The sequence below is a fragment of the Salvia hispanica genome, chromosome 3 (genome assembly GCF_029641045.1).
Source record: "Salvia hispanica isolate PSC_SH4W2 chromosome 3, Shi_PSC_v1, whole genome shotgun sequence".
Taxonomy (NCBI): Eukaryota; Viridiplantae; Streptophyta; class Magnoliopsida; order Lamiales; family Lamiaceae; genus Salvia; species Salvia hispanica.
Genome location: NC_142694.1, coordinates 40,828,305 through 40,846,365, shown reverse-complemented (window position 1 = coordinate 40,846,365; position 18,061 = coordinate 40,828,305). Strand labels below are relative to the sequence as shown.

The following is an 18,061-nucleotide window of genomic DNA, read 5'->3' as shown; positions in this document are numbered from 1 at the left end:
GCCCTGACAGAAATTCTTCAGGCACTCGTTGCCAGTCGTCTCGCCGCATTGCAGATACTCATCGAACATGTCGGCGGACCCTCCATATGCCAACTGCCGGATGGCAACAGTGCATTTCTGTAGGGGCGATAGTCCGGGCTTCCCTGCTGCGTCTCGCTGGAGCCGGAACTCGGGGTAACGCGCGGACAACGCATTAACAATGCGCAGGAAGAGGGAGCGGCGCATTCTGAACCGGCGACGAAATACATCTGCCGGATAACGTGGTTCCTCCGCGAAATAATCGGCGAACAGCCGATCGTGCGCACCAGTGTGGTTGCGAGGGATGTATCGGCGCCGCCGGCGGATTGGCCGTTGGGGGGGTGGCTGCTGCATTCGAGCGATCTCGCTTTGTATGCAGCGGGAGATATAGTTGTTGATTGGGTTGTTGGCGAAACCCGCTACATCCCATCCGGTGGGAGCGGGAGGTACCTCTTCTTCGGAAGAAGAATGTGATATTTCCTCGTCGGACTGAGCACGAGACGATGAATCAGAACTCATTTAATAAAGATGGAGAGAAAAAAGATTGAAAATTTGTGTGAATGAAGTGTGTGGGTGATGAATGGAGGAAGAGGATGAAATATTTATAGGGGTGGGATAAAATAGCCGTTCGGCCAAAAAAAAAAAAAAAAATTTTAAAAATCGCCGATTATCGCCGAGCGTCGCCCACAGTGGCCGGCGATCGCTCGGCGATAATCCGGCGATAAATCGCCACTCGGCGAAGCAACGGTAACATTATCGCCGAATTATCGCCGACTTCGCCACAATGGCCGGCGATAATTCGGCGATAATCGGCGATTTATCGCCGAGAATTCGCCACCTCCATTGGGAGTGCTCTTACAGACTTAAAGTTGAGATAATGGCACTTGAGCTTATTTTAAACATATACTCCCTCCATTTCTTCATATTTGAGTCATTTTTTCATTTCGAAATATTTTTTAATAGGTGAGTCATTTTCATATATGGTAACTTTTTTCTCTTTCTTACTTTACTCTTTCTTACTTTATTCTCTCTACTTTATTCACTTTATACTTTATTCTCTCTATCTTTTCCTCTCTCTTACTTTTTTACCTATTTATTTAACACACCCAACAAATTTCTAAAACTCCATGCCCAAAAGTTCCGCCTCAACTATGAAGAAACAGAGGAAGTACCAAGTAAGAAACTAAACGTTGTTTGGACAAAATGTCACTATTATATTTAATTTTGACATATTAGTTTCAATTTTTTTTTATTATTTTTGGGACAATTAAGAAAAATTAAAAAAATTATGATTTTATTTCTATTTTATATTATAGTTTCAAAACTTACAGGACTGATCCGAAGTTAATCAAAAGTTGTGATATAAATACAATAAACATCTCATTAATAATTACTCCCTTCGTCCACGAATAAGTTACAGGACTGATCCGAAGTTAATATTGTGATATAAATACTATAAACATCTCATTAATAATTACTCCCTCCATCCACGAATAGGAGTCTCATTTCTTTTCGGCACGGGTTTTAAAAAATATTAAGAAAAGTGGGTGGAAAAAAATTAGTGGAATATGGATCTTACTTGTACATATTAATTTTAAATGATATGTGAGTGGAATGAGTTAATAGAATGTGGGACATTTTTACTATTCATGGTAATTATGAACCGGAACTCCTATTCGTGGACGGACTAAAATTGAAAAACGGGACTCCTATTCATGAACAGAGATTCATGAACAGAGGGAGTATTTACTAAGTGCTTGTATTATGAATTAATTGAGCTTATTATTTACACTTTTTTTTGTTCGTCTTAGGCATGATTACCGGATATAAAAAGCAATAAAATTATTGGACCTCGGCAGCATTCACCAACCAAGAAATTTGGCCCTAATTTTTGGGAGTTCTCTAGTTTGGTACATTTAATTTTGCATTTTTCAAACTTGCACAGAGCATAACTACCCAGTATTACTATATAAGTGCTGTTGCAATAGAAATTAATTAGCTGCCAATACAAATTTTACGTACATATCCATTGAACCAAGTGTTTTGTTTTCTGTCCATCAGTTAAAGTCCTTATTTTATTAGGGATGATTAGGAATTGTCTTATAAAACGTGTACAAACTTTCTTGATAGTTATTTTATTGTAAAGATTAGAACTTTGTTCTATCAATTAAACATATAATTTCGTATTGGGTACAAGAATAACTATAATTTCAATGTTAATTTATATGATAAACCAATAAATTACATGATTTGACACTCACCTAACACAGCTAATTACCCCCAATTTTTATGTCATGAAAATATTTACTGAGCGTAGAAGAAAATTTAAAAAAACCTGTAGAAAAGAGCTGATAAACTTAGGAAACATGCTAGGCATTACTGCTTGCAGAGCCAGTGTAGTTCGTGTGGCGCCTCCGGCCTTCCAGTTTCGAGAATGTTCCTTTCGTCCGGTATATCCTGTAGCAAGGCTACAATTAGCATGAAGTTATGAAAGAGTATCCATATACTCTAAATTTGCCTAATCAATCTATACTCATATAGTAAAAATCAAACGTTACCGGTTTAGGCTCCCTCTCATTGTGTGAAGACAGCTTGCAGATCTCTTCATGCTTCTGTATGCCAGTTTGTTTACCAATAATCTTTACAAGAACAGCTTCCATCTTGGAAATGATGGAAGCGGTAGGCATCCCGTACAACGATAGGCCGATCGACCACCTTTGAGATAAACTTAATCCAGTTATGGCAATCATTACAGACGCGAAGATTCTTCATGACATGCAAGGGGATGATATCAGGAAGGCTTAGAAGTCCAAAAGCAACAGCCAACTTTTCGCTGTGAATTTGTGCAGTCGGGTCCTTCTGCCTAAGCTCCGCCTCGTTCCATAGGCTACTTTGATCTGGTACATAACCAATTGCAGCCACTTTCTTGGTTAGTTCATCCAAGTAGTTGTATATCTCGTCTGCAAGAGGATGGAGTCTATCACCGACAAAGAATGCATGGACTGAATTTTTCACTTCAATCCAACTACGACCAGCCTCTTTCTTCACGCCTCTGTCTCTCATGAGGAGTCTTGTGCGATCCCGATGACCCCATTCACCGGTAACAGCATACATGTTTGACATGAGGACATAAGTAGCAGAATGGTCAGGTTCAAGCTCCAAGAGATTCTTCGCTGCAACTTCACCAAATTCTCTGTTTTTGTGGACCGTGCAAGCACTTAAGAAGGTCCTCCAGATCATAGCGTCTGGTTTGATTGGCATAGACTGCACAAATGCTTTTGCACGACTGAGCTGACCTGCCCTTCCAAGAATATCGACCACACAGGCATAATGTTCCTGTTTAGGTATTAAACCATGTTGTTTACTCATGGATTTGAAGTAACTAAGCCCCTCCTCCACCAATCCTACATGGCTACAAGCAGTCAAAACTCCAATATACGTTATATGATTTGGCTTCAGCTCGAGCATATTCATATCGTCAAAGAGCTCAATAGCTTTTCTACCGTGTCCATGTTGAGAATAACCGGTGATCATTGAATTCCATGAAATTTCATTCTTCTGAGGCATCTCAATAAACACCCTCTTGGCATCATTAAGGCATCCACACTTTGCATACAATGTTACTAAGACATTGCACACTTCAGTCTCACTATTATGTCCTGTATGAATTGTCCTTCCGTGAATTTGCTTACCTAGTTTAACATGTGCCAAATTTGCAGCAGCACTAATAGCAGAGCCATAGGTGTACATATTAGCCTCCTCTCCAGCTTGTGTCATATGAGTGAAGACCTTCATTGCTTCTTCGTGGTTTCCACTCTGTGAAAATCCTGATATCAAACCATTCCATGTAACGTTATCTCTAGAATGCATTTTCTCAAATGTCAAGTGTGCTTCTTGTATACAACCACATCTAGCATAGAGACATACAAGTGCATTTCCAACTGATATATCTGAAGAGAAGCCGGAGACAATAGACTGACTATGAATTTGACGTCCTTGTTTTAGAGCTAGAATTCCAGCACATGCACTGATAGCACTTGCTAATCCTATATTATCTGATTGAATCCCTTGTTCTTGCATTTCCTCAAAAAGTTTAATAGCTTCAGCAAACATGTCATGTTGAGTATAGCCGGAGATCATAGCTGTCCAAGAAACTATATCATCTTCATTAAGACATCTCAAAATTTTCAAGGCAGTTTCAAGTTCACCATTTTTGGCGTACATATCTATAAGCACACTACAGACATACACATTTGGCTGAAATCCAGTTTTTATAGCCTGGGTATGAACTTGTTGTCCTAGATCAAGTTCTCCGACAGAAGTGCACGTTCTTAAAATGCTAGGGTATGTGTATTGGTTAGGTTTCAACCCCTTAATTTGCATACAAGAAAAAAGGTTAAAAGACTCATGGAGATCTCCTAGCTGCCCATACGCCACTAGCATCATATTCCATAGCACCACATTATCTGTTTGCATTGCAAGGAAGAGCTTATGAGCTGTTTTAACATCAGAACATTTTACATAAAGGTCTAGCAGAGAACCCTCGATAATGATATCCGCACATATTCCAGCCTTGATTGCATACGAATGCAATTGCATTCCCTTATAAAGATTCCCCATTGAAGCACAGCTACCCAGCAGACTCGCAACCGTAACACTATCTGGTTTTAAGGACTCAGTCTGCATTTTCTCAAACAATTCAACGGACTTACCAACTGATCCTTGCATAGAGAACCCTGATATAAGAGTGTTATATGAAACTTTATCCCTTTGCTTCATTTCACTAAAAACTAGTTCAGCAGATGTTATGTATCCACATCTAGAATAAAGCGAAAGAAGAGAGTTGCACACATATACTTGTGACGAGAACCCCCACTTGCATACTAGAGCATGAAGTTGCTGACCTACTCTATACAAGCTTATCTTAGTGCAAGCACTTAATATGCTTGAAAAAACGTATGGAGTTGGATATACTCCTATCCTTCGCATCTCACAATAAAGTTGAATACTCTCTAATTCATGACAATTACGAGACAAGCCTGATATCATGGCAACCCAAGACACACTATCCCTCGCACGCAAAAGTTTAAATACGCGAACTGCAGAATCTACACATTCATTCTTCAGGTATAAGTCAATCAGAGGATTGCAAACATGAGGAATTTTACTTGAACCACAGCAGATGATCTTAGCATGAAGCAGTTGGATAAAGTGCAAAGAAACTTTAGCACCGATGCAAGCCTGCAGAATATTAAACACGGCGTCATCCTCTAGAGTAGCAATCTTGTCGAGCTCTCGTGAAATAGTGAATACTTCCCTGTGTGAATCCCTCCCAACATAAAACGATCCTGTTTTCTCGTAGAAGCTCAAATTTCTACATTCCGAAACTTCATCATTTTCACACAGCTCGGTTTTCAATTTCCCTCCTTCAATCTTATTTCCATCTATCGAGTCTATGATATCCAGACACTGCTCTAGAGCACCTACATTGTAAGTTCGATGAATTTTACGAATTTCCTGCAGCAAGCCAAGAGGCACAACCTGTTAGATTTCTTTTTTTTTTTTTTTATCCTAATCTGCACCAACTTCCATCAGCTGAATTTTGTGATCATCACAAAAATTGATCAATACATAAACTTCTACAAAGGATTTAACGTCTGATGCAATTCAAATACTTTTACATACAGCTCAATACAGCTACCCTAGTTTACAAAAATGAAGCAACGAGTTAAAACGAACCTTGTTGAGGAAGTTCACTGAAGCTACTAACTGCAATCGCTGCAAGGAGAAGTGCGCAAAGTAGCCACGTCGAGCTAGCAACATCCAACCACTCTCTACTCCCTTGAGAAATGTAGTTAACGAAACGTAGAAACATAGATGAGGAGGAGGAACTTAATCATTAATAGAAGGAATGCGGAGGCGGCGGTGTCGACGGACTGTATCGGCGACTTGCCGGATTCCGATAAGGAAATCAAATTTGCAGATTGGGGATTTTGGAGAGAGAAAGGAATCGATTGTTAGAGAGAAGGAGATTGGGCTCTTTCAAAAATGTTATTGGGCTTTGCTAATTATAATATATTAGGCTAAATTTGATGATGATTATGGCCTTGTTTTAAAGTAATTAATTTTGGGCTGCATAATTTTAAAATTATTTTTTAACTAAATGTTGGACAGAAAATAAACCGATTATGGGACCAAATTGAGAATTAATTTAAATTATGGTTAATTAGATTAATCATGTAAAATTTTTGGAATTAGATGGAATTAATAATCATTCAAGCTAATTGGACCAGTTAATTCAACCTTTAAGTTAATTCCATCACTGAATAAATGTTACTCCAGAAAGTATGACTTGCCCCAAGCCTGACGTATGTCTTCGAGAAGCGTATTTTGTCCTCACGTCACACTTTACCTAATATTACATTCACATTCTATCATGAAATCAATATATAAAAATAAGGCTCGTATTGCATTAACTTTACCTGTTCATTTTATTTTTCGAAATTAAATAATTTCTTAAAATCTACGCTATCATTATATAACTTTAAATTGTAAACGGAAAAAGTACTTTTTTTTATATGGAGAGCTATAGTAAATAAAAAGAGGAATGCGAATAGAATCACCTCTTAATTATGGGGATATGTTCACGGTCGATACCTTATAGGATGGGATCCTCTTTTGTGCAAAAATGCACAGCAAGAAATCGGGGACGGATCCAACATGTATCAAGAAAGGGCAAATGCCCCTTCTCCATTTTCCTCACGTATATATAATTTATATAATATAAAATTTATTTAATATAATATAAAATTTATTTAGTTTAATTTCTCACTAATTGCCCCATCTAAAATACTTGAATTTTGCTTATATATATTTTTGCCCCTCCCAGTATAAATTCCTGACTCCGTCCCTGCAAGGAATGATGTGCATTTTTTAACAGAGGATCACGATCGATACCTTATAGCTTTAAACTACTACGATTGATAGTTTTCGAGCACTTCAATGCGATTTGCAGCATCATCTAAGATAAAAGCATAGAGAATTTAGCTAATTTAGCAAGTGATACCTAAGATTGAGGCATCACACGCCTAAAATGAACTGACTCGTTAATCTAAGGAAACAATTAAGACCGAAGTAAGCTGCAATTGTCGCTAATTTAAACAAGTAATTAAATAGAAACAGATAACAATAATGTAGTAGTACTAATTTGCAAACCGTAACTAAATCAAAATCCTAAATTGCGTTAATCAAACATTTTCGAAAATTTAAATGCATACTATACTGCGCTAGTAGCTCAATAATTAATTCAAATTGAAATGACCCCATTTACATAAACTAATGAACTTCTCGATGCTAGAAAAAACCAAAACCGTGAATGGCATCACATACACATTATTATTCTTCTATTCGTAGAGCCAAAATATCATGTTAAATTATGACACAATCCAAGATACTAATTGATAATTAATTTATTTTAAATATATCATCAACTTGCTAAAAAGTTTAATTAATCCCCAATAACTAATTAGCCTTCATTCGCTGTTAATTATGGCCATATGACATGTTCTTGGTTAAGGATGAACGAGATGAATGTCTCCACGTATGAAGCAAGTACCAATTGATTCTGTTTATACATTTATTACTGCAAATTTGCAGCCACCAATCGTCATTTAGAATGTCAGAGAAACTATATATATCAAGTTGTATTATAGTAGGAAATTTGATTGCAACTTGATTTATGTGACAGAGTCACAGAATACTTAATTCAATGCAAAAGCTTGTTTATTAAGTTATTAGTACTAGTTAATTCCAATCCCATGGAAATGAAAATATTCGTCAAGAGAAAAAAATTGAATTTACGTTTACATATAGACAAAGTTTTAACTAAATATAGTGTAACAAAATTTCATAGAGATTACTAATATTTAAACATGAATATTAATTTCTTTGTGTTAGATGCATATATACATCTTAATACTATATGGGACTATACAACACAACTTAGGTGGCGTTCGGTTGTCATGACTAATAATCATGAGACTATCCATCTAGGATTAAGTTGTGTGATTATTTTAGTTGGAGGGGGAGGCTATGACTAATTATCATGAGACTATCCATCTTGGATTAAGTTGAGGGGATCAATCTTATGAACCAAACAAGATACATATTTTATCATGGGATTTAGTCTTGCCAACCGAACACCCTAGGACATTTATCTATCATTCTAAGGGTCAGGTCAATTTACTACTTTAATGAACGCTTTACTTTTTTTAAGTTTGGGTCTATTTAATAATTCTAAATTTCAAGAAAAATCATGAAGTGTGATTAAATTTTGATTAGTTCTTCGACTTTGAAAATCAGAAATAAAAATCATAAAGTTTGGATTTGTAGTTGATTATCTGATGGTGAAAAATTATGGTTGCTAATGTTTAATATAATTTCATATTTTCAACCAAACTGTGTTGCTTATGTTTAATATACAGTAATCCTTGTTTAACTCAATATTCGACTGTGATATTTGATACTAACTTTTCCAAAAAAATAAAATTATAGATAATTGAGAACAAATCAAAATTGGAGTATGATCTTTCCGGCTGATAAATAGTTATATGATGGATCAGAATTTGACCAAATTCCATAAGTTTCTAGCAATATAATTTGATATTTTATTAATCACTAATTCACTAGTTCATGTTAAGCCATGAGTATAATTCAATTTTGTACATCCATATTATTCAGTAGTCTACAATCTAGAATTGATACAACAAACTAGAGTATGATTTTTCCGGCTAATAAATAGTTATACGATGGATCAGAATTTGACCAAACTCCATAAATTCCCAGCAATATAATTTGATATTTTATTAATCACTAACTCACTAGTTCATGTTAAGACATGAATATAATTCAATTTTGTACATCCATATTATTCAGTAGTCTACAATCTAGAATTGATACAACAAACTAAATTAGAAATTACTTCTATGTGATTCGACCATTCTTTCCCCACTTGAGCAAGAGCTACTTGTATGTGTGGGATGAATTTTTAATACGCATAATTTAACGATTGGGGACACTAATTTAGAAATGATCATATTGTCCTAATACTACAACATATAAATAATTTTTATGTTATTACCATTGTTAATTAGTAATATGATATGATGTGGTCATGAACCACCTGGGAACTTGTGAATTCATATTGTCTCAAGCTTCAACAGAATAAATAATTGGAATCTACAGAGAGATAAGAGTCAGAGATTGATTCAAATTATACACAAATCTATATTAGAATATAAAACTCTCCATAAATTGATTAACCAATCGTTATTTCTACTGTGAAAAGCTTGGAAAGAAGAAAACAAGAAGATGCTAAATTAAAGCCAGTCACATGCTTCACTAATTATTCAACTCTTGTGGCCAAAACAAGCTTTTGTTTTACTACTTCATTTTCATAATTAATTTATGTAGCACATGAAGAAGAGAGAATTACCTGCTTTGGATTCCTTTGTAACAATCTCTCTCTCTCTCTAATTAAATTCTTCATTAGGTTTTTATTATTATTTATTAATTCTTAATTGAAGTCTACTAATTACGAAATAACCAAAATTTAATTGCAGTGATGGCCCTTCCATATAAAGACAAGTGTGTGTGAAAAGCATAGTACCACAATAAACCGATGTTTACTCAATTATAAATGTCATATTTTGAAATTTTATTTCATTCAAATTTTTAAGAGTAAAATTATGTTAAGCTCACACATTGCAATTCCACCACCCTTGTCTTAAAATTATGAAAATAATAAAAACTTGAGCACTGAAAGATGGTGTCTTAAAATTACAAAAAATTAATCAGGGAAACAGAAGCAAAAATTAATTGTTTATTTTTGTATGTATTATTTTGCATTGGTATAACACTTATTAATATTTGAAGGCATAGGCGCATGTTAGGCCATCCGCAACGCTGTCTCTTATCCGTCTCTTAACCGTCTCATCTCTTAACTATTCATGGGCCCCACTATACTTTTTAGCTCATCTCTTAACTAAGAGACAACACCTGCATCCCTCCATCTCTTAACCATCTCTTATCCATCTCTTAACTATTCATTCAATTTCATTTTTTAATTTTTATTTCCAACAAATTCAATTAATAAATACACACTTAATTAAATAAAATAAAATCACAATTTAAAGGCCTAAAAAATTATAAAATACATAATTAAAAAATAATATAATTAAATAAAATAAAAATTACAATTTAAAGGCCTAAAAAATTTAAAAATGCATGATTAAAAAATACATAATTAAAAATACATAATTAAATATTAAAATTTACAAAAAAAAATTTCGAATTTTCAATTTTTTTTTAAAAAAAATAAATTTATGACGTCATAATTCCGACGCCCACTCGCGGGCCGGCGAGTGGGCGTCACGCCATCGCTTAGCGCGCGCCACGTGGCCGCGCGCGTCGTCTCGCCAGCTCGAGGCCGGCCTCTTCCGAACGCGTCGGGCGTCGAGACATCTCGTCTCGTCGAGACGAGACGGGAGCCGCAACGCTGTCTCGATGCCGTCTCGTCTCGTCGGGACGAGACCGAGACCGCAACGAGGCAGCGTTGCGGATGCTCTTATTTTGCGTGGATATTACACTATTTTGTGTAGGTATAACATTTATTTAAAGAGATAGAAAGTATCTAAAATTATTAGGGAGAATAGCCTTAAATATCATGAATTTTTCTAAAAATTCGGTATTTCTCATGAACTTTAAAAGTGATGGAAAATTCGCACATCTATCAAAGTTTATGGTATTTTCCACCACTTTTAGAATTCGTGGTAAATACCAAATATTTGGAAAAATTCATGATTTTTAGGGTTCTCCTTATTACTCTACGTACATGCTATTTTGCGTATTTAAGTGGCTAACTCTGCTAACTCATCAATACAGTGTATTAAAAATGTCAACATGATGACATCAAAGCATAATATCAACACATTATATTGAAGTTCAACAAAATTATGCATTGACATTTTAATATCATCGTGTTTAACATTTTTAATACACTGCATTGATGAGTTAGGAAATTAGCAACTTAAGAAAGTTAATCAATTACAATTGATAATGTGAAATCTCTTTGTGAATATACATGGAGAAAATATCAAATGATCACTTTACATTGGATATAACTTACACATGCCTATGAAATAATCTAGGTATCCTAATTCAGTTATGTCAGTTGAGATGTATGTTGGAATTGACATATTTTTATCTCCTATAAAATTACAGAAAATTAGATAAAATCATATGCATTTATGTAGAAATATGGTTTTGTTGATGCAATTACAAACATTCTAATATGATCTAAAAAGTTTAAGGTGGGCTAATTCGTGATTAATTTATTTCCATCTTTAATTAGGGATTAATTAGCACATGTGGTCGGTAATGACGGTTTACAATGGCAGTTAAAACTTTGTTTTTATGTCCGTTTTTCTAGGCTACATTTTCACCGACGATAATAATAATATAATATAATATAATGTGCTAGTAATTAAAATAAAATATAATCTGACATATGATAAAATTAATTACTGTCACATAACAAACCAAAATGTCCTTAGCAATAAACAATAAGATTAATCAGAGCACAGCATATGCTTAGGAGATTATCAAATATCTTTCTTGGACTCTAAAAAACAATTACAAAAAATCAATTGGATTTGGATTAAAATATAATTTAATTAATACGAAATTAATGTTCCTCGTGACCTCGAATGGAGTCCTGGCTGGCCATTGGATCAAAGTCATGTGCCCCGGGATGCACGCTGCAATTTCTCTAATTTTTATTTAGGAGTTTTTATTTCAATTAAATTAATTAAAAGAAATAGGACAAAATAAACAAACAATTTTTTTTCCTAATAGATCCTTCTAATGACGAATTAAAGGGGATCCTTTTTCTAGTTGAACCATACGCATTTCCAAGAGGTTTTACTATATTATATTCTATGGTAGGATACGGTTGTCATGACTAATTATTATTATATGATAATTCATCTTAAATTGAGTTATGAGATTATTTTAAATAAAGTCGTAGTTATAACTAATTTTCATATAATTATTCATTTAGGATGAAGTTGTGAGAATCAATCTTATGAAACCAAACACAATACATATTTAATCCCAAGGTATAATTTTGTAAACCGAACGACCTCTAACATTTTAGGTGAATAAATTAAGTATCGTCTAATTATAAACCGAAACTAACAAATATATTAATAGACATCTAATCTATCATGCAGTTGTAAATCAAAGAGCCTCATAGGGATGAAATCAGCAACAAAATAAGTTTTATTTTCAATGCATGTGATGGATTATCACTGAATCGAAATCCTTCAATAAACCACGCATCATGAGAACTATTGCCCTACAACTAATGGATACCACAAGACATCCCATAATCATAAATACTGCGATAAAACTATCACTCTCCACCTCAAATTTCTGAAAGTCCAAGATTTTTGCTAACTCTCAGTGATTGAATTTTTTTTTCTTCATTCTTTGAGTTGACTGCATGTAAATGTGTTATTTCAACAGTGTGAACTCAATATTCAGTGTATCAGCTTTATCGAGTAATTCGTTGGAAAAAGTTGGCAGAAAGATTTAAAGTTGTTAAGTGAATCAAAACATCAGTTATTTAAAAATTTGGTATTAACTTTTTCTAAATGAATTAAACAAGTGTTAAATTAATGAGTTAAAAATGGCTGCCCCTGAGTTCTTTATTTAAGCTGGCAAAAGATTTGTTTTGTCAATGTTCACCTTTTGCTATTGATGACCGCAGTTAGAGAGATATTATTAATTCGTTATTTAATTGAAATAAGTAATTTACAAATTTTAGTTTAGATTGTATAGTTCTATAACAACACAAATAAGTTAGTATGATTTAGAAATGATGTCCCTTTTATAAGTTTGTGATAGATAACTATTTCCTAAGTATGCAACAAGATCTTCCAACAACAACAACAACGTCGTACGAGTCAGCGAATTCCTTTTTTAGCAGGCGAATTCTGACCCCATAAATTCCGTTTCTTTGATCCATTTACACAATTTCGTGCAAAATACAGAACACTGGGATCAATCGACGGTTTTAAAATGATATTTGGAAAATAGTCGTTTAATTATGATTACTAAAAATATATATAGTGGAGTAGTAGTAATTTTTAAAGCACGCAAAATCTCTCAAGATTGATCTGAAATTAAAAATTATTTTTTAAATAACTTCTTACACACATTTTTTCCCTTTTTATTTCCTGAAAGCTTGTTTGTGGTCCAAGCTTTATTGCAATAAATTAAATGGCAATAATTGTTTGCTGATAAATATCAATATATAATTGGGTTGAATAAATTTAAAATATATCAGGTAATTTTGACCAATCAAAAAGATTTTTGAATGATCAAATCATATTTACAATTATTGGAGCTCTCAACCATTGGATGCCCTTCTATGCACGTGTTATGATCTTAATTCTGCCAAAATAGAAATAAAATATAAACATGAAAAATAATACCTCATAAAAATAATAAAATTAGCATAAATAGTACATTTAGCTAACAGCACACCATGTTAATATGCCAACCAATAAGAAACCAAACTTAATTTGTTAGTACTATTTTAAAGTGAGAGATCAAATGTTAATAATTCCAGTAATGAATTTAGATTCTTTATAGTCTTTTTCTGTCAACAATATCATGTATTATTGTTGAGATATGGAATAGCATTCCTAATGTGGACAAAAAGCATGATTAGTAATTTTTTAACCTAGGGAAGCTTCATTTAAAAAGTAAACCACTAAGTAAGTTAGTAGAAATTTTTTTATATTAACAATGTCGAAATTTACATTTTACTTTCGTACTTAAATTAGGTGCCCAAACTACCCCTCAATGAGTCGAACGAATGAAGAATATAGTGACAATAATGATTTGAATGAAAATTTATGACAAGATTCAGAGATAAACTTGATTGATGCAAGTGAATCGTCTTTTTTCTTCTCATCCAGTCCCAGTTGGTACAACATCTGCATGTACTATGTTAGTTTGATAGGGATCGCTATGTCTGGAAGAGGACGCCAACTTGAATTGACGTAAGCTTACTTTATTTTTGACTTTGTCTCTGTTGCTGTTTGGTTTACACTTTATTTTCATCGTCTGAGGGATGTTTGACTCGCCACTTTGATGGTTTGAGCATTTTCTCTTTATTAGAAAAAATACTAATGAAACTTACTAATGTCCTAGAACTTGAGTTGTAACCTCACAAGCCTCAACACATTTATGATCACAATGTACATAACCTCTAGAAGTGACATTTTGATTCTTCACTCCCCCCACCCCACCCCACCCAACCCCACCAACCCCAACAAAAATGAAAACCCTATTTAAAGACAAGCCTGTGCATTGCACACTCTCATGCAATTGTCTTCCTCACTCCCAGACACAACTGTTTGTTTCAACTCAACTACAAACCTAGTACTGTGTTTTTACTCCACTTTCCTATACTCTCTAGCTACCTACATCTCTTCCTTTTCAGTTCCATTTGATTTTTTTTCAACTTATTCATCATACTAACTAAATAGGGCCTAATTTTATCAAATCATAGTGTTGCATTTCACATTTCACTTATACATAAAATGTCGAGCCGAAGATCAAGATCAAGGCACTCTGGATCCTCGAGGGTCACCGATGATCAAATCAACGATCTCGTCTCCAAGCTTCAGCAACTCCTCCCCGAGATGCACAATAGGCGCTCAGACAAGGTACTTTTTTTAGAAAGTTACAATTCACATATGTTTTAATCAGATAACTGTTGTACACTAGTTATGCAATGTTTTTAGATTTTATGGCTTACGACCCCAAAAAAAGAATATAGTAGTAACTTATTTAGTTTCAATATCATCACAATCCCCAAAGTTTAAGTTTCAGGGTTTTGAAGATAAGTTTGATGCTAATACAAAATATTTTTTTGTGACATATTCTTGAACATGAAAAGTACCCAACCCACCACCATTTGTATGTCTTTTTTTTTATAATTTAGATGTCAGAACAAGCTCACAATGCATGTGCAAGGAAAAATTTAATATAACTAGTACTTTGAAATATTAACAAATTTTATGCAACTACACTTTAATATTTTCTTACTTTTTTTTATATATTTTGCAGAAGTCAGCAACCAAAGTGTTGCAGGAGACATGCAACTACATTAGAAGCTTGCACAGAGAAGTTGATGACTTGAGTGAGAGACTGTCTGAATTGCTTGAAAATGCAGACACAACTCAAGCTGATCTTATTAGAAGCTTAATTATGCAGTAGTTTTTTTTAAAAAAATTCGATTTTGAATTTTACTATTTCTTGCTGCAATCATCTACTGTATTTTGTTTCCGGAGTTTTCATGGTACGTAGACGAGGATTTAATGTAATAAAATTAATTTTCGGATCATCTTTTTATTATTAGCTACTCCCTTCGTCCGCGAATAGGAGTCCTGTTTTTTTATTTAAGTCTATCCGTGAATAGGAGTCCCGGTTCACTTTTACTATAAATTAATTTTCGGATCATCTTTTATATAAGGTTTCACCTTCCACTAACTCATTTCACTCACATTTCATTTAAAACTAATATATACAAGTGGGACCTCTATTCCACTAACTTTTTTCCACCCACTTTTCTTAACATTTCTTACAACCCGTGCCACCAAGAAATGAGAATGACGGATGGAGGAAGTACTTTTTTTACTACACTTAACTTCCCAAATTATATTGTATGTACAGTAATTACAAGATTTGTACTCCCTCCGTCCCATGTTACTTGCACTTTTACTTTTCGGCACGTCACAAACTCCTTACATTTTTTATAGTTTAAGTTAGAATTAATGCATTTAATTAATATGTTAGTTTAAGTTAAGAGGTCATTTATTAAGTGACGTCTCATTACACTTAAAATTCTAATTTAATTACACAAAAAAATCAATCTCAAATTTACTGCCTAAAATGAAAAGTGCGAGTAGCATGGGACGGAGGGAGTATATTTTATAAATTATCATACTAAATAGATAAAATCCAAATGTAATTTCAGTTTTTAAATGTATCTATAGATTGATAATTTTATTAAACTGTATCAGATCTCAAAATCTCATGATTAATATATCAACCAAATTAATCAGATTAATTTTACAAATCTGCGTAATTAAATGGGACATAATTCGTCTAGATAATATGTTGATTTAAGAACTCAATATTGACCAAAGCATTTTCGAATTCCTAACTATTGAAGTTGCACACCTTTTTTTTGAAATCTTATTGATTTTTTGACATGCTATTTTGTCGTAGTAAATTAAAGCATTGGGCACTAAATTGCAATGTTGTACATACAATTTTCTCCAAACATGAAAAAAATCTTTATTAGAAGGTGAAGAAAATCATAAAATAAATCAAGAACAACTTCATAGTTCAGTTTCGAAAGAGATAGATTATGATTAAAAGAATATTTTTTTATCTCCTATATGTTTAATTCATCAGTCATATATGCTTATAGGTTTGTGTTAAAATGACAACCCCTCTTAAAGTGATCCGTGACACTACTTATACAACAATATTATAAACGCTACACAACAATATTATAAACGCTATACAACAATCTATAGATTGCTGTATAGCGTGTTGGATATTGCTGGCCAAGAAAAATTACTGTACAGTGTACAAAATATTACTGATCGTCCTTTTCAGATTTTTTTTTTGCCACGTGACAACTTATTATTCGTCCACGTGTACAAATGATTGACTAGGAATGACGGTATGATATTATTTTAAGAGGTGGTGGCACCCTAACACTACCCTATGATTATATTTAGAAAGAATTATTTATAATTTTAATTATTTCTTTTGATAGAAAAGTCGTGGGTTAAGATAGAGCTACGATGAAACCGTTAAATAATTTGACGAGTATAAATTGAGTTTATTTCTTTTCTCATTTATAAATTGAGTTTATTTCTTGCTCTCTTTCCCGCCAATTAATGGTTCTCTGTTTGCCGCTAATGCCGATTCTCAGTGTTTGGTAATGTTCTCGAAAAGCTTCTGTATAATGTTTGCAATTGTGATTTTCTATGCTGCTTTAACTTGATTAATTGCTTGCTTATCTGAATTATTCAGCTTCTTGTGTTGATCGAGCTATTGATTTGTCATGAGTTAGTTCTTGCTGTTTCTCTGATAAATTCTTAGAATTATGGTTTATGCTTCGAGATCCGGTTTAAATTGTTTCAGTTTTAGAGCTCCTTTACTGTTTTTCATTGCTCAATCACAATCTAATGCTCTGATTACTACAAATCCTAGGGTTTTTTGGGGGATTGCTTTGCATTGGTATTCAGATTCAGGCGTTTGAGCTGAATCTCATAATAATTGTGAATTTAGGTATGAATGTTTCCAGGCAAGTTGTTTATCCTACGATTCGTAGTGTGGAAAAGATTTCATCGAGTGTTTTTGGACTTGTCTTCCTGTTTCAAGTTACTTGTTTGCTTTGTGTTGTGTTTTTTACAGTAGAAAATGACATTTATTGATAAGCAATAACAGATCTAGTCTAATTTAATCATAAGCATAAGAAAGGAAGATGGAAATGGCCTCTCTATGGAAGCTTTTAAAACTCGATCTGTTGTATCCCTTTAAACAGCTTTAAATATGCATTCTAAACATGCATATGTTTTCTTATTTATGTTACTAGATAAGAAAGTGATCGTAATCTTTTCGTCTTTCATGTGCTTGTCCGTAGGAAGCAGTGCATCTACTGCACCAACTTGCGAGACTTACTGATCATTTTGGCATAGAAGAAGAGTTTGGGAGATTAGCAGCCTTAAATATTGAAGAATCAATTACCAAGGAAGGTCCCTCTTCCTTGAGTTGTTTGTGCTTGGTCAAGCCCAAATACAAATAGATAAGCAAAACCATTGTATTGGTCTGGCTATTTGACTTTACCTGTACCGGTCTAATCAAGTGAAAGATTCACTGAGGAAGGATG

At 33.8% G+C, this 18,061-nt stretch overlaps 2 protein-coding genes across 2 annotated transcripts; one reads left to right on the top strand and one right to left on the bottom strand.

Annotated features, from left to right (window-relative positions):
• Positions 1-2,217: 2,217 nt before the first annotated feature.
• Positions 2,218-6,046, bottom strand: LOC125215644 (Pentatricopeptide repeat (PPR) superfamily protein). The gene is made up of 3 exons (XM_048117127.2): positions 5,758-6,046; positions 2,577-5,535; positions 2,218-2,475 (listed from the first exon to the last, which is right to left on the bottom strand). The coding sequence occupies exons 1-2, from the start codon at positions 5,839-5,841 to the stop codon at positions 2,647-2,649; spliced, it is 2,973 nt and encodes a 990-aa protein (XP_047973084.1). The 5' UTR covers positions 5,842-6,046; the 3' UTR covers positions 2,218-2,475; positions 2,577-2,646.
• An 8,435-nt stretch (positions 6,047-14,481) lies between these two features.
• Positions 14,482-15,496, top strand: LOC125216376 (transcription factor PRE3-like). The gene is made up of 2 exons (XM_048118067.2): positions 14,482-14,816; positions 15,220-15,496. The coding sequence occupies exons 1-2, from the start codon at positions 14,691-14,693 to the stop codon at positions 15,367-15,369; spliced, it is 276 nt and encodes a 91-aa protein (XP_047974024.1). The 5' UTR covers positions 14,482-14,690; the 3' UTR covers positions 15,370-15,496.
• The last annotated feature ends 2,565 nt before the right edge of the window (positions 15,497-18,061 follow it).